The sequence below is a fragment of the Ranitomeya variabilis genome, chromosome 1 (genome assembly GCF_051348905.1).
Source record: "Ranitomeya variabilis isolate aRanVar5 chromosome 1, aRanVar5.hap1, whole genome shotgun sequence".
In the NCBI taxonomy this organism is placed as follows: Eukaryota; Metazoa; Chordata; class Amphibia; order Anura; family Dendrobatidae; genus Ranitomeya; species Ranitomeya variabilis.
This window is the reverse complement of record NC_135232.1, coordinates 872761955-872786322: the sequence shown is the minus strand read 5'-3', so window position 1 is coordinate 872786322 and position 24368 is coordinate 872761955. Positions and strand designations below refer to the sequence as shown.

General features: G+C 45.7%; 1 protein-coding gene across 1 annotated transcript; it reads left to right on the top strand.

Annotated features, from left to right (window-relative positions):
* The first annotated feature begins 1215 nt into the window (after positions 1-1215).
* Positions 1216-18170, top strand: LOC143788148 (alcohol dehydrogenase class-3). Its single transcript, XM_077277564.1, has 9 exons — positions 1216-1583; positions 4910-5011; positions 5109-5250; positions 6091-6178; positions 7809-8028; positions 9677-9937; positions 11611-11746; positions 16388-16526; positions 17999-18170. Exons 1-9 carry the CDS (start codon positions 1461-1463, stop codon positions 18021-18023), a joined length of 1236 nt encoding a protein of 411 aa, XP_077133679.1. The 5' UTR covers positions 1216-1460; the 3' UTR covers positions 18024-18170.
* The last annotated feature ends 6198 nt before the right edge of the window (positions 18171-24368 follow it).

Sequence of the window (24368 nt, the reverse complement as noted above, 5' to 3'; positions counted from 1 at the left end):
AATTTATTTTTTTGTTACACATATTTATATATATATATATATATATATATATATACATATATATATATGTATATATATATATATATATATATATATATTGCACTAGCACTTTAGGTTTAATAGCATTTATATGATATATTATATATTAAAAGAAAAAACCTTCACACAATATACCCCTTTGATAGCAGTCTATTTTTTCAGGTTGTTGTCTGCATGCTGCTCTGCTATTTCCAGGTGTCCCACTTGTATCTCTGTCCCTGTATGCTCCCCCCTATGGTACATTGTTATTATATTATTTTGAACATGATTATGTATTTTTGATATTGTGTATTAATAAAAATGTATTTTTTAACCCGCGTTTGGGAATGAGTTTTCCTTCTTTGGTGTAGATTGTTGTTTTTCTTTTCTTCCCGGGGTTTTTTTTTTTACAGCAGGATTGAAGGAATTTTTTGGTGTCTTGTGTTTTTTTTATGCATTTTCCACCTTATTTGATGCATTTTTGGTGCAGATGTGAAGCAGCATTTTCATTACTTTTTTAAGGCTTCTTTTACACTAACCGTGGTTTTGCGTCCCGTTTTTTGCAACCCCAATAGATTTCTATGGGGCCGCAAAAATGGGCCGCAATAATTCCACGGTGCGCCGTGCGCCTTATGGCCTTGAGGGACGAATTTATGGCCGTGAAAAAAGATCGTGTAGCCACGTATCACTAATAATCATAGCATTTCTTATGGTTTTGCAATGTGTCTTTAAAATATAGTCTGTCCGTGATTTTTTATAAACAGTCCTGAAAAAATAAAAAGTTGCCGCAGCCTGAGTATCGCTACGTGGAGTTTGTTCCTTTTTCTGTTCTGTACGACCGTTTTCACACGTTCAGTATTTGGTCCGTTTTTTACCTCAGTATTTGTAGCCAAAACCAGAAGAGGAACACTAAGAGGAAAAAGGAAAAGTATAACAGAAACATATGCACCACTTCTGCATTTATCACCCACTCCTCCATGGCCTAATTGTAGGACGTACAGTTTTAGGGCAGAATTCTAGTGAAAATGCCTTGTGGCGTCGCACCGGCTGTCTGCAGCAGCGCCGGGGCACACAATGTATACATGGCTCAGGCAAAGGGAAACAGCGTGGTTCCAACACAAAATTTGGTAATAAGGAAAATAAATGATCTTCTGACTTTCTGGTAATTTTATATCTTTCAAATGCCAAGAGGGACACACTAAGTGCAAGCTGTACAGCTGCACAGGGGCCCAAGGGGTTAGGGGCCACTGCCACCTCCAAAGCAGGAGGAATTGTGCATTAGGGGGAGACATTGGACAGCAGAGGGCCCATATAGTGTCCTTTCACAAGGGTCTCTTCTGTGTGTGCCCACCATGTGCAGTTGTAATTCCCTCCGACTTATAGAATGAGAAGACTGTATCAGATCTGTCTGCGCAGAGCCCTCCAGTGAGCTGCAGCAGTATATGACGTGCTCGGGTCCTTCCGTGCGGCAGGGGGCGCTCACGGTACCGCATCTTGTAAGTGCCGGACGGGTAGAGCGCCGCCGCCCAGCAAGTGCAGAGTGCAGAATGGACACTGCGGGGAAGGTGAGCTGTGCAGGGACAGTCCTGGCTATAATGGCCGGTGCGCTGTGCAGGGACAGTCCTGGCTATAATGGCCGGTGCGCTGTGCAGGGACAGTCCTGGCTATAATGGCCGGTGCGCTGTGCAGGGACAGTCCTGGCTATAATGGCCGGTGCGCTGTGCAGGGACAGTCCTTGCTATAGTGGCCGGTGCGCTGTGCGGGGACAGTCCTGGCTATAATGGCCGGTGCGCTGTGCAGGGACAGTCCTGGTTATAATGGCCGGTGCGCTGTGCAGGGACAGTCCTGGTTATAATGGCCGGTGCGCTGTGCAGGGCAGTCCTGGCTATAATGGCCGGTGCGCTGTGCAGGGACAGTCCTGGCTATAATGGCCGGTGCGCTGTGCGGGGACAGTCCTGGCTATAATGGCCAGTGCGCTGTGCAGGGACAGTCCTGGCTATAATGGCCGGTGCGCTGTGCAGGGACAGTCCTGGCTATAATGGCCGGTGCGCTGTGCAGGGACAGTCCTGGTTATAATGGCCGGTGCGCTGTGCAGGGACAGTCCTGGTTATAATGGCCGGTGCGCTGTGCTGGGACAGTCCTGGCTATAATGGCCGGTGCGCTGTGCAGGGACAGTCCTGGCTATAATGGCCGGTGCGCTGTGCAGGGACAGTCCTGGCTATAATGGCCGGTGCGCTGTGCGGGGACAGTCCTGGCTATAATGGCCGGTGCGCTGTGCGGGGACAGTCCTGGCTATAATGGCCGGTGCGCTGTGCAGGGACAGTCCTGGTTATAATGGCCGGTGCGCTGTGCGGGGACAGTCCTGGCTATAATGGCCGGTGCGCTGTGCAGGGACAGTCCTGGCTATAATGGCCGGTGCGCTGTGCAGGGACAGTCCTGGTTATAATGGCCGGTGCGCTGTGCGGGGACAGTCCTGGCTATAATGGCCGGTGCGCTGTGCAGGGACAGTCCTGGCTATAATGGCCGGTGCGCTGTGCGGGGACAGTCCTGGCTATAATGGCCGGTGCGCTGTGCGGGGACAGTCCTGGCTATAATGGCCGGTGCGCTGTGCGGGGACAGTCCTGGCTATAATGGCCGGTGCGCTGTGCGGGGACAGTCCTGGCTATAATGGCCGGTGCGCTGTGCGGGGACAGTCCTGGCTATAATGGCCGGTGCGCTGTGCAGGGACAGTCCTGGTTATAATGGCCGGTGCGCTGTGCGGGGACAGTCCTGGCTATAATGGCCGGTGCGCTGTGCAGGGACAGTCCTGGCTATAATGGCCGGTGCGCTGTGCAGGGACAGTCCTGGCTATAATGGCCGGTGCGCTGTGCAGGGACAGTCCTGGCTATAATGGCCGGTGCGCTGTGCGGGGACAGTCCTGGCTATAATGGCCGGTGCACTGTGCAGGGACAGTCCTGGCTATAATGGCCGGTGCGCTGTGCAGGGACAGTCCTGGTTATAATGGCCGGTGCGCTGTGCGGGGACAGTCCTGGCTATAATGGCCGGTGCGCTGTGCGGGGACAGTCCTGATTATAATGGCCGGTGCGCTGTGCGGGGACAGTCCTGGCTATAATGGCCGGTGCGCTGTGCAGGGACAGTCCTGGCTATAATGGCCGGTGCGCTGTGCAGGGCCAGTCCTGGCTATAATGGCCGGTGCGCTGTTCAGGGCAGTCCTGGCTATAATGGCCGGTGCGCTGTGCAGGGCAGTCCTGGCTATAATGGCCGGTGCGCTTTGCAGGGACAGTCCTGGCTATAATGGCCGGTGAGCTGTGCAGGGACAGTCCTGGCTATAATGGCCGGTGAGCTGTGCAGGGACAGTCCTGGCTATAATGGCCGGTGCGCTGTGCGGGGACAGTCCTGGCTATAATGGCCGGTGCGCTGTGCGGGGACAGTCCTGGCTATAATGGCCGGTGCGCTGTGCGGGGACAGTCCTGGCTATAATGGCCGGTGCGCTGTGCAGGGACAGTCCTGGCTATAATGGCCGGTGCGCTGTGCAGGGACAGTCCTGGCTATAATGGCCGGTGCGCTGTGCAGGGACAGTCCTGGCTATAATGGCCGGTGCGCTGTGCAGGGACAGTCCTGGCTATAATGGCCAGTGCGCTGTGCAGGGACAGTCCTGGCTATAATGGCCGGTGCGCTGTGCAGGGACAGTCCTGGCTATAATGGCCGGTGCGCTGTGCGGGGACAGTCCTGGCTATAATGGCCGGTGCGCTGTGCGGGGACAGTCCTGGCTATAATGGCCGGTGCGCTGTGCGGGGACAGTCCTGGCTATAATGGCCGGTGCGCTGTGCAGGGACAGTCCTGGCTATAATGGCCGGTGCGCTGTGCAGGGACAGTCCTGGCTATAATGGCTATACATGTGCTTTGGATAAATCGCACATGTAATCTGCCCATAAACCACCAAAGCATTTGGCACTTTAGATAGAAAAAATGGCTTGTGTGAGCTTGGCCTTAAAGTGCCACTCCAGCTGTTTTTTCTTCTTCATCGCTGGAGTGGCGCTTTAAATGCAAGTCTATGAGCACCAGAGCCGGGCTCACATACACTTGATTTGAAATACGACCTCCGGCTCGTTCCATGAAACACTGGAGCTGCCGGCCGGTCACCTTTCCCTGTAGACTGATGGGAGCGACGGTTGAAAACGATCAAGGCGATGGCAGGAGAGTGTAAGACAGGCGGTAGGGGAATTACAAACAAAGCCCCAATCAAGTGGCACAATAAAAAACTCTGCTGGAGTGCTGCTTTTAGGGTATGTCCATGTGGTACGCATCTGCTGAGGATATTCTCCACAAAATGCTGTGGATGTTACGGCACATTCAGCCTTGAAACTGCTGCCAGATCCCGTTATTTATGGGGTATTCTTTTCTTGTTTTTTTTTTGTTTTTTTTTTTTAATTGAAAAAATAAATAAATTTGTGAGTGGAATTTTTTGCTTTCCAGAAAACAGAGCCCTGATGGACCAGTGAGGCACCACTGCCTCCGTTTTTTCATTTGCATTACTGCTGCAATAGATGACTTATTACATTTGTCTCTCCCTAAAAGTTACTAGAGAGGCAGAATGCCATGTGGACAGTGACTTGCAGCTCCCTCAGTTTGGTCTGTATCTACAGCTGGGGGTACTTTGGAAGGGTGATATGGTGTGACTTGTGACATAAGCCTGGGATTATGAACATTTTGGCTTTTTGGGCACAAGTCACACACATCCTTACCATCGGTGACGACTTTGGTGCAGTGTGAGTGAAGTTTTTTTTACTGTCAAATTGTAACTCTGAAGTAGTCATATGACAGCCACCACATGAATGAGACCCTCACCATGTGACCCCAGCCTAAGAGATCGGGTTATTTCTTGTTCTAGGTAATTACGTGTAAAGCCGCAGTTGCCTGGGAGGCAGGAAAACCTCTGTCAATTGAAGACGTAGAGGTGGCACCACCCGCAGCTCACGAAGTGCGCATTAAGGTAACCTTTTGTTTAGTGCCCTCTGCCTTTATAGGAGTGAGACAGGAATAAGCTGCCATAAATGTTAGTTTATTGCCTTACTGCTGGCTGTTCGCAGATCGTGGCCACGGCTGTATGCCACACTGATGCCTACACTTTAAGTGGTGCTGACCCTGAAGGATGTTTCCCAGTGATTCTTGGCCATGAAGGAGCTGGGATTGTAGAAAGCGTGGGAGAAGGCGTTACAAGAGTTAAAGCCGGTAAGTAGAAATCCACATAATATCTAACCTGAGGAAGGTAGGAAAGTTTTGAGATATGGAGTGCGTGTACCCATGTCATTCATGTATTGGGCGCGCCTGCACAATGCAGAGGGGTCACGTCCACAAATCTCCTACAAATCGTGACTGCACCACTAAGGTAAAAAAAACTCTTGAGTGTGAGCCTTCCATTATGTGTCTGGCATCCGTCACACAAAGGAAAAGAATAATGCATCAGCATTTTATGAGCTGAGCCTGGAATTCCAGTAACTGACATAACATTCCCAGTCCTGGGTGGAAGCGCTGCTCCATTGATGGCATGTACTGACTGTCCTGTTTTCTGGAGGACAAGCTGCTCTTAGGTGTAGCTTTTCCTTCTAAATAATAGTTCAAGAGCAAAACAGAGGACGCCCCTCTATTGATGTGGTTTGTCTACACCAGGTAACCCCCAATCTCTGATAGGTACTAGATGCCCATTATACCCTTCCCTTACCATGGTGACCTCTTGCCCTCGAATGCTTCTCTGGTACGGTAAATTAAATACGCTATGAAACATGTCTGCAAATTGAGATTCTGGTATGGCTTTGATCCTGTCACGTGACAAGGCTCATTAAAGGGTCGATATTGACTTTTAGGACTGCTACTTCCAATAGGAGGCGCTATAGAGTTCCTCTCTGAAGAGACAGTTTGTACACATGGATAGAAATGAGTCTGTAGAATTGGGGAAAATGCAGGCTTTGTAGTCTCGTGATGACCCAGAATCTGTGGACACACAGTAAGATAATTTTATTAATACAATTACCAAACTTCTTTCATATGTCTTGTGTTTTGCCATATTTTCAGGAGACAGAGTTATTCCTCTTTATATCCCTCAATGTGGTGAATGCAAATTTTGCTTGAACCCCAAAACCAACCTATGTCAGAAGATCAGGTAACTTTGTATTTGTATGCCTTTGAATCACTGTGACTACTTGTTTTCTTATTCATTGATGGCGTCTGTTAGTACCGCGAGTATAAGCTGACCCCCCTCATAATTTTGCCACAAAAAACTTGGAAAAGTTAATGACTCGAGTACAAGCCTAGGGTGGAAAATGCAGCAGCTACCGGTAAATGTCAAAAATGAAAATAGATACCAATAAAAGTAAAATTAATTGAGACATCAGTAGGTTAAGTGTTTTTGAATATCCATATTGAATCAGAAGCCTCATATAATGCTCCATAAGATGCTCCATATTAAAATATGCCCCATATAATGCTGGACAAAGGTTAATAATGGCCCCATAAGATGCTCCATACAGACATTTGCCCCATATAATGCTGCACAAATGCTGATTATGGCCCCATAAGAGGCTCCATAGAGATATTTGCCCCATATAATGCTGCACAAACGTTGATTATGGCCCCACAAGATGCTCCATAGAGATATTTGCCCCATATGCTGTTGCTGCGATTAAAAAAAAAAGAAAAAAAATGACATACTCACCTCTCAGGCCCCCAGCACTTGCAATATTCACCTGTCCTCGTTCCGGCGCCGCTGTGTCTTCTGTGTCCTCTGCACTAACGTTCAGGCAGAGGGTGCGGACTAACCACATCATCATGCCCTCTGACCTGAGCGTCACTGCAGAGGACACGGAAGACGGAGCGGCACCCGGAACGAGGATTGGTGAATATCGCGCAGTGCTCCCCCTCCCCATTATACTCACCAACTCCTGGCGAGGTCCCTGCGTCACCGGTCTGCGGGCGCTGACATCTTCTTCCAGCGTTGAGCGGTCACCGTTACCGCTCATTACAGTAATGAATATGCGGCTACGCTCCTATGAGAGTGGAGTTGCGTCCATATTCATTACTGTAATGAGCGGTAACGGTGACCGCTCAACGCTGGAAGAAGCTGTCAGTGCCCGGAGACCATTGGAGATGCAGGGACCTCGCCAGGAGCAGGTGAGTATGTCACAGCCGCCGCTCCCCCTCCCCAGCCGACCCCCCTTCCCCGGGACAATGACTTGAGTATAAGCCGAGAGGGGCACTTTCAGCCTAAAAAAAATGGGCTGAAAATCTCGGCTTATACTCTCACACTAGGCGTTTTATCAGCATTTTTTTCTGCAGGAAAGAAGCTGAACTTTTTTTTGCTGCGGTTTTGGCATGCTACATATGTCTCTTGTGCATACTAATTTAGTGTTGGGGAAAAAAACCTATAGAATCAGGTTTTGCCACAAAAAAACGCAGCAAAAACTGATTGCTGTGTGTTTGGTGTTTTTTTTTTTTTTTTTTGTTGTTTTTTTTCATCAAGCATTAATTTCAATGGGTGAAAAACGCTGAAAGAAGTGACAGTCTATATTGTGCAAAGAACACGCAAAGCTCAAAATCCTGATGACAAAAAAAGCAAGTTGTGTTTGAGATTTCTGAAGTGTCATAGACTTTGCTGGTACTGTAAAACGCAGCTGAAATTTTCCATAAATAAAGCTGCAAAAACGCCTAATGGGAACTTAGCCTTATATGGTATTTGCTTTATGTAATTTCTTACTGTTTTATGAGGTAACATCATATTATGGGACTTTTTACAGGATAACTCAAGGCCGTGGTTTCATGCCTGATGGTTCTAGCCGGTTTACCTGCAAAGGAAAGCAGATTTTCCACTTCATGGGCACCAGCACCTTCTCTGAATACACCGTTGTTGCTGACATCTCGATTGCTAAAATAGAGGACTCTGCTCCTCTGGACAAAGTCTGCCTGCTGGGCTGTGGGGTGTCCACTGGATATGGAGCAGCTCTGAACACTGCCAAGGTAATCAGGTTGAGCGTTTCCATAGGCCCTGTTCACAATCGCTTCGTTATTTAGGATACATTCACAGCAGATTTTAAGACTGCCCAAAATCATATATCATGAGCGATGTATGCATTAACCCGTTCATTACTTGCTTTTTTTTCTTCTGTAATTTAATTCCCTCTTCCAAAAGCCTTCATTCTTATATTTCCATTGGTCTAGCCATGTGACTGCTTTTTTTTTGCGGGACAAGATGTAGTTTTCAATTTCACAGTTAATTTTGCCATGTAATTTACTGAAAAGTGAGATTGGGCACTGAAAAACTGATTTTGATAAGGAGGGGGCTCTCTTTCACTCCATTGGACACCCCCCAACCCCCCCCCCCCCACGGTCTAATCGTGAAGTGCCAATGGTGGTTATGGCAATCAGGCTAACCAAAATTCGAAAAGAAAAATAGCGGAAAAAATGTGTTTGCCACTAAAAACTCAGTTTTTGTGCAAAAACAAAAGTAAACAAAGTATACATAATGGGTATCGCTGTGTCGGGGATAATCCTAACTAAGAGTCAGCTGGAGGTCCTCTAAGCAGAGTCTGGGACACTTTGTACGGGTATAGGCTGGGAAGACTGGCTGATGCCGGCTGTTTTAAATAGTGGTAATCGGTCACTAAGAGCGGCACCCAGAGCCGAGTATTAATTTAAACTTCCGGTGTCATTTAAGTGACGTCACAGCCGGTGTCAGTTGGATACTATGACAGCCAGGAGCATGCTGAAGGCCCAGTCACCGATATCGCTGTTCTCGTCTGAAGCTCAGCTATATGCTGAGCTTTAAAGGAGACCAAGACTTACACTATATATTACAATACTATGTATTGCCCAATATAGTCTGTTATCAGACAGTCTCAACTTCCAGGCCCCTAAGGGACTAAGTAACAAACTTTATTAAAAAAAACCCCTAAAAATTGTAATCGCTCCCTTTAAAAATAGATAAAAAATGTATATCTGGTATTGCCGCTTGTGAAAAAGTCTGAGCTTCCAAAATATTTCATTTATTAACCCGATTAATAAACGCCATAATGCACAAAGAAATTAAAATTCCAGATTTGCAAATTTTTTTGCAACTGCCTTAAAACAAAAAAAAAAATGCTATGAAAAGTGATCAACATGTCAAATTTACCCCAAAATGCTATCCATTAAAATGTAAATTTGCCCCACAAAAAAAAAGTTCTCACTACTGCTCTATTGATGGAAAACGAAAAACATTATGGGTCTCAGAAAATGATTGATATAAAATTTGTTTTCTTACGTGTAAATGTTTGGGTTTTTTTCACCACTAAACTAAAAAAAATGTTGGTATCCTCCTAATCACAGAAATGTGTCGAATCAGTTTTCCGGGTAACTTTTACCGCAGAATGAATGCTGTAAAAGGAAAAAATTCAGAACTGCACGTTTTTCACCATTTCACTCCACTTAGAATTCTGTTCCTGTTATTCAGTACACGATGCAGTAAAATGAATGGTGTCTTTGAAAAAAAATGGTGTCATTCAGTTATCATTTTACATTTCTTGTGTGCTATGCTGCACCATATATTTTTCTTTTTGGGCTTTCACATTTTACTGTAATTTTGTGCTATATTTCAATAACTTCCAAGTTTTGTTTTTTTATATACCAGGTGGAACCAGGTTCTACCTGTGCAGTGTTTGGCCTAGGAGGGGTTGGCCTTGCGGTCATTATGGGATGTAAAGTAGCCGGTGCTAAGCGCATTATCGGAATTGACCTGAACAAGGACAAGTTTGAAAAGGCCAAAGAGTTTGGAGCTACTGAATGTATTAGTCCCTCGGACTACAGCAAGCCGATCCAGGAAGTGCTGGTGGACATGACTGACGGAGGCGTGGATTATTCCTTCGAGTGCATAGGAAATGTTGGAGTTATGGTAACTATATAGTTGAACAAATGGTATTCTTTATTGCTACCTGCTAAACTAGGCGTTAGTTCAGTACAGACTCTAGCAGACCTCGTGAAACCTTGTATTATACCACATAAAGCTGTTGTCAAGACTTATTACATTATTCCAAAAAAAGGTAAATTGTTCCCAAATTTCCAGCTAGTCACTAGGCCGAGCAGTGTTCACTATGCAATACTCTGCTACTCATGGCGTATCTTAAAACTGGAGAGTATAGTTGTAGATACTGGCACAAGATTAATAACTTTAGTAGGGACAAAAGGTCATGTGCATGTTAATATATTCGGCCTAAATTGCATCTCCAGTGGAACCATATCTGCTTTTTTATTTTTTTTTTGCCATTTTTGATTAAAGAAAAAAGTTTCAAAAGAGATTGGCAAACTTGATCACACTCATTTGATACTTGATGACCTTGGACTATATACACCCCTTTACACTCATTTTACACCAAAAACTGGAGTAAACACATTGATAACTAAAGGTGGTTGTTCTAAACAGATATCGGGGATCAAGACATTTTTCCAACAAAGGTTACTATGGAGGGAATTTTGAATTGAGGTTTATTAAATGGTCGTAAGAAAGTAAAGCCTTGGACGGAGGTGTAAAATAGGAAAAACTGTTCAAGTCATCAATACAGTATTTCATCGTTTGGTGTAATTGAAGCTATCTCGGCCATAAGCAAAGCTGATTTTAAGAATTCCTTTCATGAGTAGTTACTATCCCAATGTAATGCTATATAATGTATGTATTACAGAATTTAATATGCTAAGTGTTTATGCAAGGGATAGCTTTTCATAAAATAGGATTTATCTGACTCTTTAAACCATACAGCATAAAGATATTTATTTAGGATTTTAGTAGTTAAAATTCATCCTACCACGTAAAAGTGAGCAGTGCAGGTAGCTACATGTTTAGCGTACTCCAAACACTGTTAAAGAAGCATTCCCGTCACATTTTTGTTATCCTCTTATTATATTGCTGTCACCATATTATATAGCTCTTTGTACTTACAATTGCTCATTTTGCCTTTCTACCCATTTAATTATTCTCTACTCTATTAGTTCTATGACATTACTTGTATAATATGATGACTGCAATATATTAAGAGAATAAACACTTTGATCATATGGAGCTCTCAGTACATGTAAGCTACTTGCACTTGTCACTTTTAGTTTGCATCATGGATTTTTAACTACTAAATTGGAAATAAAGAGAGAAAGTGTGTTATCCTTATAGTTTATATTCCTTTATTGGAACTTGTTGCAGGATTTCTCAAATAAGAGCTGTCACTGCCCTAATCTCCTTGTCGCTCCTTAAACTGAGGCAGAAATCCGAGCCAAACTTGCAGAAAAGAAAGATGAAGAGCTGATCACTCGTTTAAAGCAGAGATTGCTCCATCCACAGATAGGACATGTTGGTTCTGCACAGTTTTGACAGAAGTGATCACAACTTTCACACTCCTAGGCAGCGAGGTCTACCTCAGTTTGACAAGTATTAACCGAGAGCAACATTTTTCATGGTCCTATTGAAATATGAATTTAGTTCTGTGTACCGTAACCCCATGTTCTTGGCACTGTAGCTTGTGTACAGTTGGCCTCTAGGGGAGCTGTTTTTCGATAACAGCCTTGTCTTTTGTATTTTAGAGAGCTGCGTTAGAAGCTTGCCACAAAGGCTGGGGTGTAAGTGTCATTGTCGGAGTAGCAGCATCTGGACAAGAGATTGCAACCCGACCATTTCAGCTGGTCACTGGGCGCACATGGAAAGGAACGGCTTTTGGAGGTGAGAAAAGCCATTTTGACATTCTGGATACTCTTCACCTTAGCAGCTTAAAAAATTCATCAGAAAGATAGGACCTGAGTAATACAATACAATTCTATATTTCGGAACATTTGAGTCTTCATATAAAATGCCTAGAATACAGTCTTTTTTTTCACATGAAATAGAAAGACATAGAAATGATGGACTCTCAAACACAATACGCAAAGACCCCTAAAACCAATAAAGGGATCCCTACTACTCTGCTGAGTATAAAAATAGTTACAAATAGTAAAAGGGTGCTAGATGCCCAGAGCAATTTGTCTTTGTGCGAAAGGAACTTGACAAATGGTACCATGTGGTCCATTAATGGTACAGCACAACCACCATTAGAAAAAGAGACTGTCCTACGCTCCTCAACACTGACATTACAACACCAAGAAGGAGAAGTCATGGAGTTAATGATGTGCTAAAGAGGCTCTACTTTCTAGGGCAAGTAATCTGCAGGCATGAAAAGGCAGAGCCACCCACTTTTCCTGTCCTAGGACGCTGAGTCCTTTGGCTCACAGGTGTTTTTTTTTGGCTGATTATCTTGAAGAATGGCTGTCATCCCTATTGAGGGTAAGGAGTAATCTTTCCTAGCCTAATTTGTGCTGACCTACTAACCTTACTTCCTCTGGGCAGTATACTTGGCAGAGGGGCACATGGAGGATCACTGTGACTCGGCATGTGGATAATGTTGGAGGCAGTGGGGTACTGCAAGGGGAAGTGGGAAATCCAGCACTGAAGGGTATGGGCAACGGGAAATGGAAGTGTCACTGCAGCCTGTGGAATTGGGGCACATGTGCAGCGGCTTTCCGCCATAGTGCACTCTATAAAGAAGGCAGGTCCGGGGCTTTAGGTGCGTCCCAGTCACCTATGGTAGCATCCAAGACTGAAGGCATCAGTAACAAATGTGGCTGCTCTGTGTAAGGAGGCCTCCGTCACACGTATGTGTGATATCCGTCTGTTACACGGATGCAGCACGTACCCATTGTCCATGTGTCCATGAAAGCCAGAGAGAAACATGTTTTTTTTTTTTCTCTGACAGCAAGGATGACAAGGGCCAATACAAGTCTATGGGTCCGTGAACAATGTACTTTACATGGATGACATCCTTGTGCGCACCATGTTTTAACATTGCAAAGTATAGGAGAAGCTTTGTTATCCTTTTTTTTTTTTTTTTTTTTTTTTCTTTATCCATACCGGAAAAACACTGATTCACTAATTGTAAAAATGGGCACACGAATGGAAGCCACTGATACTGGTACTGGTTTTTCACATACGTGTTTTTATATGGATGTGTGAAGGAAGCCTAAGAGGGAAAAACTGACACCGGTTTTATACTCGAGCATTAAGCATAAATATCTCAGGAGTCTGATTGTTGGGACTTAACTCCGTAAATTCTTGTCTCTATTTCTAAGCTCTCTAGAAAATCTTCTCTCCCTTTTCATGACATTAGCCCCCTCAAAGAATCTATGGATGGGAAAGCTGGAAGCTTCCTGAGGAGTGCATGTTTATAAACCCGAGTACATGCCCTGCTGCAGATCTAATCTTATGGATAGAACCGTTAGTTTAGTAGTTAAGTGGGAAAGCATTTAGAGACTAGATGTTATATTTTCTTACTGTCATTCTAAAGGCTGCTGATTTCTTGGCTGACTCCTCTCCTGATACAGTCAGATTAGCTGCCAGATCCATCTCCCACATTAATTCAGTCCTTAGAGCCCTGTGGCTAAAATATTAGTAGGGCGATTGTGTCTAAGTCCAGGTTATGTACCATTTACTATGAAGGAGCCCATGTGTTAGCCTTTACTGTGAAGGAGCCCTGTCTTGATGATATTCCTCTTCAGCCCTCTGATATGAAGAAAACATTTCCCTTTACTACCTTCAAAAAATCACCTAGCTCCTTTTTGTTTTTCAACACCACATCAGTGCCACATGCCACTCGCCCTACTGTGAATAGCCTGCGTAGCCTAAACCTAGTACAATGATCTGCAGCGTCTCTGGACTTGTCTCCCATCAAACATATCTGGGACGTGATTGGTCTGTAATTACATTTGTAGCTGCCAGCAGCTGATCTTGATGATTTGCATGCTTAAGTGCATTCAGTGTGGCAGAAATTTCCTCTGTGGCTCCAACACTTGATATCGAGATGTTTTGAAAATGTTTCCATTTTTTAATCCTTTGCATAGCCCTAAGATACCCATCCATCCTCTGATTTCCATAATTGCATGACCTTTTTCTTGTTGTTTCAATTTCATTGTTGAGGAGTGTATGATGATAATACCTGTTATCTTAAATATCACTACGTTAATGTGCATCAGCAGCCACTTCACCTTCCTTCACCATCACAGGACGTCACTGTGGTTCTCACTATGTTCTGACGTCCAGTGAAAATGGAGAGTAGCGTTGTGGCCCAGCGCAATATGTGCTGTTGGATGACATTAATTTAGGACTATTTTAGGAGTCCGGTTTCTTGAGTCTGACAACTCCTCAAAAATTCTAAATGTAGGCATTCATTATAGGGCCTTTTTTCTACCACACAATCACTTTTGAATATGCATCATAAAATTAAACAATGCACACTTTTCTTCCAGACTAGAGCATCTCCTCCATTCGAAGCACTGTCTCCCAGTGATCTTGTGACGTAAACAATTCCATATAAGCGCTGCAGCCCTCATTTTTCCGTCAGCAGACATCTGCTCAGACAAACTGTGAAGGCTCTGGCCCGGGCAACAGGTCTGTTGTTTTGGGGGTTTTTTAATCAATTTGGGGACAGTCAAAGAATATCACCTTTGGCCCCAGGTATTACCATAATATGAAAGTTGGTTGTCCTGTAGCTTTAATGGACCAACACGTTGGTGTGCTGTGCAACATTCCTTTTACACAATTATTGTGTCGCAGATTTCTGGACATTTATTAATACATTTTTTTTTTTACTAATCACTTTATGCGTGTCTTATATACTGAGCAGAACAGTAGTGTCCCTATTGGTTTTAAGGGTCTTTGTGTACTGTTTTTGGGAGTCTGACATTTGTATGTTTTTCTACATCCTGTAAAAAAAAAAAAAAAAATTCCCATTTTATATTTATGTAAGATTCAAATGTTTGTGCAATAATCTAGGTTTTGTAGGAAGACGCCCGGTTGCCGATTGTTACCTATTCTCTATCAGATGTGATGTATGGATCTTCACTTAAGGTACCTTCACACGAAGCGACGCTGCAGCGATAGCAACAACGATGCCGATCGCTGCAGTGTCGCTGTTTGGTCGCTGGAGAGCTGTCACACAGACTGCTCTCCAGCGACCAACGATGCCGAGGTCCCCGGGTAACCAGGGTAAACATCGGGTTGCTAAGCGCAGGGCCGCGCTTAGTAACCCGATGTTTACCCTGGTTACCAGCGTAAAAGTAAAAATAACAAACAGTACATGCTCACCTGCGCGTCCCCCGGCGTCCGCTTCCTGTACTGTGTGAGCTGTGTGCCCTAACAGCAGAGCGGTGACGTCACCGCTGTGCTTTTACTTTCACTTTAGGGCCGGCGCTCAGTCAGAGCAGGAAGCGGACGGCAGGGGACGCGCAGGTGAGTATGTACTGTTTGTTTTTTTTACTTTTACACTGGTAACCAGGGTAAACATCGGGTTACTAAGCGCGGCCCTGCGCTTAGTAACCCGATATTTACCCTGGTTACCAGCGTAAAACATCGCTGGTATCGTTGCTTTTGGTGTCAACCCTGACGATACACGCCGGTCTGACGACCAAATAAAGTTCTGAACTTTATTCAGCGACCAGCGATATCACAGCAGGATCCAGATCGCTGCTGCGTGTCAAACACAACGATATCGCTATCCAGGACGCTGCAACGTCACGGATCGCTGTCGTTCTCGTTGTAAAGTCGTTTCGTGTGACGGTACCTTTAGTTCATGTTTCGATCTGATTACCCCAGATTAGGTTTGAGACTCCTCTACAGTAATCCTCTGGGTGACGTCTCTTGGCTCCTTTAGGCTGTAAACAAACTGATGGCTGTTATCAGTCATTTTACTGTTTCTATGTGTAGAACTTCCTAACCTACTTTTTTTTTTTTTTTTGCAAATTGTCTTTTTACATATATTCTGACTTGTACAGGTTAGAGAAACTGAAAGGGAACCTGTAAGGAGCCAGGGGCATCATAAAATAATGTGTACTATGTGTTGATCTGTATTATTCTGACGCTGCAGTGTTTAAGAGAAAAATGATTCTTGAAAAATAGATGGAAATAAAGCTGAGTTGGGCCTGGCTAAACTGGATTTAGCCACGAGAGATTTTTATTGCTTCAAATTGGTGACCTGCTCTCTGTACTGAAGAAATCCCATGCAGCAACCTCAGTGCAGACATTTCTGCAGTTGTCCTACTCATTTTGCAGAAATCCGTGCCCCTCTTAAAAACTTGCAATTAGGATTTAGAAATTTCTGGAAAGATCTGCTGCATGTGAATATGCCCTGAGGGGGGAAATGGGGAACCAGAAGTTCTCACCAGAATAACTGGAAACGAGTTGCTTAACATCAGTGCTGGAAAATGTAAAGGCAGGACGGTGTGGGGCGACACTTAATATAAAATGTAAAATTTTATGGTAAATTGTTTCCCTTTGCAGGTTGGAAAAGTGTAGACAGTGTCCCCAAGTTGGTTTCCGAATACATGGCTAAAAAAATAAAAGTTGATGAGTTTGTAACTCACACTTTGCCATTCATTTCAATTAATGAAGCTTTTGAACTGATGCATTCTGGGAAGAGGTAAGTGGAAAACCATAGAGAGATTCCTTAACCCCTGTTGTTCTGCTGCTACACAGAATTTCCTAACCTGGTGGTAACATCACCGGTGCCATTTATTTCTGATGCAGAAGTGACAGTCTCTGGATGCATGGATGTTATAGGTTGTTGTGTTAGTTTTTTTAAGCTATTTTGCCCAATATAATTGTGTTGTTGAGAAAAAATTGTTGTATTTCCGTATATAGATGGACAGTGATTAACCACCAATATGACAAAGCAGCATTATGTAACAATAACATTAGAGAATTATAGGACAGGACTTGATGGATAAGGGCTTTTTAGTGTTATTATTATTTGTGCGTGATAGATCATTTGGTGTCTGTCTGAAAGGGAAGTTGACAGCTTCTCCAGACCCCCTCCCCCAAACCACCATGTATTTATTAGCCTTATACACTTTATAAATAGCCTTTTATAGTCTTATTGAATACTGCATATAACATTTTTTTTTTAATCCTTGCGGCTGGAATATAATTAGTGGGTGAATATTCGTGGGGGCATTGTTTTCCCAGGCACGTCATTCCACTAATAATGTCATGTCCCTGTGGATGTGAGTAACATGATTGTAAGAGTGTCATCACCAGTGACCCTTTTCAAATCTCCGCCAACCATGCACGTTAAGCTGGATGTACGAAGCCAGGCTTCATCGGTGACGTAGGAAACAGCCTGCCATGTCATTTGCTATGTCGGCAGTAACAACTGGTTGAGCCCTGTATCACCACTGCCTAGTGTGGGAAAAGCAATACCCCCACGACTAGTTACCACTACTTAGACAATCGCCACCGCAGTTCTAAAAGTTTTTTTTTTTTTTTTCTACATATGCAGCAAACATTAAAACTAATGGTTTATTGCTAGCAACTACACATGGTAATGGTTTGGGGGCCCTGGGAAGCGCTCAAGTTCCCTTTTAAAGGGAACCTGTCACCCCGTTTTTTCAATATGAAGTAAAAATAGTGTTCAATAGGGCCTGAGCTGTGCTGTACAAGAGTGCTTTTATTATCCCCACCTTTGCTCGAAAATACCTTAGTAAAGTTGCCGTTTTCGGCTGTCAATCACGCAGGTCTGGTCAAATGGGCGTGGTGAAATCACTGTTTCTCCCCCACCTCTTGCTTTTCTTCCCGGGGTTGGCATAGTGGTTCGCGCATGCGCAACAGCCGAATGCACTGCGCAGCGGTAGAAAAAGAGCGCGATCTGCGCTATTCAACGGTTTATCGGTGGGGGCGGCCATCTTCCTGAGGCCGCGCGTGCGCAGATGGAGTGCTCAGCTTCCCGGGACTTCAGGAAAATGGCCGCAGGATGCGGCACTATTGTACAGCACAGCTCAGGCCCTATTGAACACTATTTTTACCTCATATTGAAAAAACGGGGTGACAGGTTCCCTTTAAGACTACGTCTCCATAACTTTACCACCTACTGACGTTTGTTTGCTTTCTTTACAGCATTCGGAGTGTGTTGAACTATTGAAGGATAATGGATACGAGACCACGCTAGAATCGATTAGTCGGACCACCCCATTTTGATTGACACTAGATTTGTTCACTGTTGCCTTCCTGTCTAATGACGGCTAATGTTTCATGCTGACATTTCTAATAAATATATTTTTGTTCTGTAGTTTGCATTTTTATTCTGTGTTTGTACATGTGCATTCATATAAGGCTATGTGCACAAGTTGCAGATTTGACTGTGGAATTTTCTGTGCAGTTTCTGAATTTCTTGGCAGAAAATGCAGGTCAGAATCCTTTTTTAGGTATGTGCACACGTTGCAGATTTTTGTGCAGATTTCTTCCTTTTTTTTTACCCCTGTAGATTTCTATAATGGAATGGGTGCAGAAACGCAGCAGATCTGCACAAAAGAAGTGACATGGTCCTTTTTTGAATCTGCTGCGTTTTCTGTGCAGATTTTTCTGCACCATTAGCACAGCGTTTCTTTTTTGCCATTGATTTACATTGTACTGTAAATCACTTGCGGATCTGCAACGTGTCCACATACCCTTAAAGATATTGGTCTTAGATTGGGCCTTCCTACAAGCCTAAAGAAAATCTCTTTGAAATGCCCTAGTCTAAAGCCATGGCCTAAGTTGTCTTGTCCTTCCACCTTACAATTTCATAATGTCGTTCTGCGCAGACACTTGCACTATTTGGACCACGTTTCATGAACGTCTGCATTCAGTCTATAGCAAGCAGAAAACTCGGCCAATTTTTTTTCTCACCTGACATCCATGTACAGTTTAATATGCAATCTGTTTTTTGTTTGTTTTTTTTTAAACACAGTAGCAGCTATCATTCACAACACCATTTACAACTTCCTATGTCAAATTATTGCAATGTATCTGTAAAAAAAAAAAAAGGAACTGAAGCTATACTGTGGCTCCACAGGGCATCCGTCACCACATACGGAAGAAATTAGTGCACACTGCTATTTAATTTTTTTTCTCCTTCGCCTCATTGTGGGACACAGACAGTGAGAAGTTGGGAGCATTTCCCACGCAGGGACAAAGGATCGCATGTTTCCTATAGACCCAACCAGCAGTGGATGAGTTGACCAGGACAGTCTCGATCTAAGGGATCTTGGTTCCAAAAAGGGGACCGAAAAGTAACACAGACCCTGAACCTCAAACTTCTACCAAGCTTGACAAGGTCCCCCTTCTTTGGATGGAGTTCCTCTGCTCAGCCACTACTTCAACGGAAAAAGGTGGAGTTTCTGGCATCCACCAACATTCGGGATGCTTACCTTCACATTCCTATTTTTTCCCTCTTCAAAAATTCCTTCGCTTTTCCATTCGCGAACAGCATTTTCAAATCACGACCTTGTCCTTCGGCCTTGCTACCGCACCCATAGTGTTCGCAAGGGTTATGGCGGCTGTCATGTTCCTCTTGCACCCTAGAGGCATGGTCGTCCTGCCCTATCTAGTCGACTTTTGAGCCGCTCTTCCAGGACTGCGCTGAGTCGTCTATATCTCTTGCGATACCCTTTCTCACCTGGGCTGGCAGCTAATCTTAGACAAGTTTTTCCTCATTTCCAGCCAGGCAAATATCCTTTTTGAGGATGATCCTGGACACTTCCAGAAGGTTGGTAATGCTCCCTAGAGACAAGGCTGTGGCCCTTCAACAGGGAGCTTGCGCACTTGTTCACACATCCCTTCATTCCGTTCGATTTGCTAGGAGGGTTCCATGGGAAAATGGCGACGTCAATGGAAACTGTTTCCTTCGCTCCTCTCGTTTTCTGCAGGTCAAACAGGCTTTCAGAGGGTAGTCTCTGAGCTTCTTCCTCATCCAGGGGAGATCCTTTCTCCCAGTTCAATGGTTATTAGTGACCCCTGATGCCAGTCCTCTTCTGATCATTGTTCTGGGGATCCGAACGGTATGGCTAATTCTACAGCAGGTCCACTGCCTTCTGGCGGGTCACCCCATCCGAATTCAATATGACAATGCCACGGCTGTGCCATACGTCAATCATTTAGCAGGTGCCCACGGTCAGGCGCCATAGTCGAGGTACCTCACATTCTCTGATGGGCCGAGATCTATCATTCAGGTGATCTTGGCACTACACATCCCAGGAGTAGAACTCTAGACGGCAGACGCCATCAGGGTCCTGCCTCAAGTGAGTGGGAACTTCACCCGGAAGTCTTCCATCAGATTTGCCCTCTCTGGAGCACTCCAGATGTAGATCGGATGGTGTCCAGACTGAATGCCAATGTACTCTAGTTCATGGTTCGGCCTCGAGATCCAAAAGCCATCGCAGTCCATGCTCTGGTTCTTCCATGGTACCAGTTTGCATAACCCCTCTTCCACTACTTCTGAGAGCCTTTCGGAAGCAGGAAGGGCCCCAGTGATCCTGGGAGATCAGTACTGACCACGTCAGTTTTTTTTCGTTTGCGGAACTAGTATTTTTCCATCTTATTGCAACAAAACTGCAAGTAGGGACTTCATCGCAGGGAGTTTTCACATGTGGTTCTTCCCTATCGCATACTGTTAGATTTTTGGGACCTTAATGGTCCTGGGAGTCTTACAGTAGACTCCTTTTGATCCAGACAGACTTTACTATCAGGTCGACCTTTTTTCTCTGCGATCTCGTCATCCTGACGACTCTTCGGAGCTAGCCACTCTGTTCTTTCTGACTTTTTTTCCCTTATTACCTTCAAGGCAAGGTTGTCCTCAGGCCATCCCGTCTCCTTGTTACCAAGGTGGTATTGTATTCCCACTGTTATGAGGGCAACGTTCTTCCCTCATCTCTTTCGGCACCAGTCCATAAAACTGAATGGGTTCCCCATATTCTGGACGAAGTGAGTGCTCTGAGTAGGTACGTCTCGAGGACGGCGTCCTTCCGAAGGTTGGACGCTTTATTTGGGCTTCCTGACGGTAAGAAGGCTTCCTGACGGTTATAGGAAGGGTTTAGCCGTTTCATTGGCCATGTTAGCCTGGTGGATTCGTTAAACCATCCAGGAGTCCTTCCGTGTTAGATGTCAGCTTATCTCCCTGTCTATCAAGGTTTCTTGGGTTCTAGGCACCAGGCGTCGGCAAAGCACTCCTGCAAGCTTGCGGAGTCGTCCATTCCGCTTGTATTCTTGAAGCACTATAATTCCCAGACTTCCACAGATGTGAGTCTGGGCAGGCGGACTCTGCAGGGCACAGTGGCGTACTTGTAAGTAGCGGTTACACAGGGGCCTGACCTGACGTCCCCATCCAGCGACTGCTTTGGGACGTCCCACGGTCTGTGTCCCCCAATGAAGCAAAGGAGAAATGGGGATTTTTGTGTACTCACCGTAAAATCCTTTTCTCCGAGCCATTCATTGGGGGACACAGCTCCCACCCTGTTATTAGCTTGTGCTTGTTTTATAATTTGACATGCTATACTCTCATATATAATGTGACATGCTATACGCTCATATATTGTTATTGATCTCCTACTACTTTTGCACTGAACTGGTTAGCTGAGAGCCAGCAGGAGGGTGTATACTGTAGTGGAGGAGCTAACTTTCTTTGTATCACTTAGTGGCAGCCTCCTAGTGACAGCAGCATACACCCACGGTCTGTGTCCAGGGGTGGATTAAGGGTAGCTAGGGCCCCGTGCTGTTCAGACACTGTGGGCCCCCCGGTCATGTGACGGGGTCATGTGATATGGTCATCATATACCTGAACCAGATTATTCCAGAAAAATAGTTGCTGTGTGAAACTAACCTGTCAAACATCCATTGATCTAGTCAATTTACCCTTCAGTTCAGTATATAGTATACAGTGCATAGTGTCAGTGTATAGGTAACACACTGACTCACCAGTGACGTCTCTCAGTGAAGTCCTTCATCTTTCATCCAGCACAGACCGCCATCACTTCATTCAGCCAGGACTCGTCTCTGCAGGAAATAAGTTATCTCGAGCTCCGCTTGTAGAACACATTACTTAATTTTTTCCCAACTTCTACATTACACCACATGAAGAAAAAGAGGCGACACAGTGTCACTCTACTCAGTAACAGGACCGCCCCCCCATTTAAAAGTGTCCTCAAAAAATAAAATAAATACATCACTGCAGTAATAATATCTCTTAATTAGCCCCTACGGTAATAATAATATCCCCCATCCTGGCCCCGTGTATCTCATTCCTGGTTCCAGCCATATGTTCTCCCATCCTGTCCTCATGAGTATTCATCCTGCCCCATATGATCTCCCCATCCTGCCCCATCAGTCTCCATCATATCCATCCTGCCCCATGATCCTGCACGATCTGTCTCCAATCCTGCCCCATGTCTTTCATTCTGCCCCGTGTCTCCAATCATGCCCCGTATCTCCATTCTGCCCATGCCTCCAGTCCTGCCCCCAGTGTGTCCAGCATATTGCTCCCAGTGTGTCCAGCATTCTGCCCCAGTGTCTCCAGCATATTGCCCCCCAGTGTGTTCAGCAATCTGCCCCAGTGTCTCCAGTATATTGCCCACAGTATGTCCAGCATATCGCCCCCAGTGTGTCCAGCATATCGCCCCAGTTTGTCCAGCATTCTGCCCCAGTGTCTCCAGCAATCTGCCCCAGTGTCTCCAGCATATTGCCCACAGTATGTCCAGCATATTGCCCACAATGTGTCCAGCATATTGCCCCCAGTGTGTCCAGCATATTCCCCCCAGTGTGTCCAGCATATTGCCTCCAGTGTGTCCAGCATTCTGCCCCAGTGTCTCCAGCATATTGCCCTTAGTGTGTCCAGCATCCTGCCCCCAGTATGTCCAGCAATCTGCCCCAGTGTTTTTAGCATATTGCCCCCAGTGTGTCCAGCATCTCTGCCCCCAGTGTGTCTAGCATACTGGCCCGGGCCCCCCGGATTGCCATTCGCAATTACAAAAAAAAAAAAAAAGAGTTCTCACCTGTCCGCGCTCCTTCGGCGAAGCTCTCTCCTCGCAGCTGAAGCGCGCACTCGCCGGCGACTGACAATTACATCAGATGCCGGCGACGTGCGTGCTGCAGCTGATGTCAGCTGCCAGCCTCCGATTGGCTGGCGGCTGTTAACTATTGACATGCAGGGGCGCGCCTGCACATCAATAGCGTTTAACTGCCGGTAGGGGCCCGGTGAGCAGATGAGATGAGGCCCGATGCGGGCCCCCTCCGCCCACCGGGCCCATACGCCAGTCAGGGCAGTAATGCCCTGATGGCGGCGGGCAATCTGAGCGGTAGCCCAGGGGGGCCCAGATTGACCCCGATATAATCCGCCCCTGCCTGTGTCCCCAATGAATGGCTTGGAGAAAAGGATTTTACAATGAGTACACAAAAATCCCTATTTTCTTCTTCCTCAGGGAGAATTGGAAAGTGAAAAAACGCACCGATCTGAACTGCTTCATCAAAGAACATATGTCCATGTTTTCACAGACTGCACATAGATCGAAAGATAATAATGAGAACCTGCGTTTGCTCCCAGATTGTCTGATGGCAGGACTTGCAAATCTGCAAACAATGTTGGAAGTTGCTATTTGTGAGAGAAGCCAGAGCACTACCTGCAGGGCCGTATTTGCCACTAGGCACTTGAGGGCACGTGCCTAGGGCAGGAAGATGAAGGGGGGCAGAGCCTGAGCACGTTTTTGTTTGTTTTTTCCAATTAGTACAGTGCATTCCTTGGTTCCTGAAGACAGGGGGCGGCAGTCAGAACACGTGGTGCTGATGCTGACTCTCCCTACTCCCTGCTGAGTGAGACACAGTGACCCCCTACTCACAGCCTAACTCCTGCGTGCCTGGAAGTCCACTTACTAGGGCTGAGGTGGAGCGGCGGCGCGCTGTCTCCTGGCCCTGGGACATACACATTGCTGGCCAGGCCTTGCAGTACACAGTAAGTACTGTAATGATCTGCCTGCCTGCGCTCTGCAGGCTGCTGCCTGGCTCTGTCATGACTCCTCTCACCCCTTCCCTCAGATTCCTCAGCGTTTCTGCCTGCAGACAGTGCCTGAGGCTGGAGCCATGCACTGGAATGTTTGATGTTTGTTTGTTCCCAGGAGTCTGACCCAGATAGAGTGAGTGGGGTGGATCCTGGGAGCAAACATGTGCGGGGCTGTGTTTATGTGTGTGTGTGTTCGGAGCTGTGTGTGTATGTTCGGAGCTGTGTGTGTGTGGAGCTGTGTGTGTGTGTGCGCAGAGCTGTGTGTGTGTGCGAGGCGCTGTGTGCTTGTGGATCTGTGTGTGCGGGGCTGTGTGTAGCTGTATATATGTGTGTGTGTCCGTCCGGAGCTGTATGTGTGTGTTCGGAGCTGTGTGTGTGTGCGGAGCTGTGTGTGTGTGTACAGAGCTGTGTGTGTATGTGTGCGCGGAGGAGTGTGTGTGTGCAAGGCTGTATATGTGCGGG

What these genes read in the sequence shown, in the direction of transcription:
- LOC143788148 (XM_077277564.1), top strand. Translation starts at nt 1,461, where the DNA reads ATGACGTGCTCGGGTCCTTCCGTGCGGCAGGGGGCGCTCACGGTACCG. An exon ending in CGTTACAAGAGTTAAAGCCG is followed by an intron (nt 5,251 to 6,090) that starts GTAAGTAGAAAT and finishes CCATATTTTCAG; the next exon opens with GAGACAGAGTTATTCCTCTT. An exon ending in AACCTATGTCAGAAGATCAG is followed by an intron (nt 6,179 to 7,808) that starts GTAACTTTGTAT and finishes GACTTTTTACAG; the next exon opens with GATAACTCAAGGCCGTGGTT.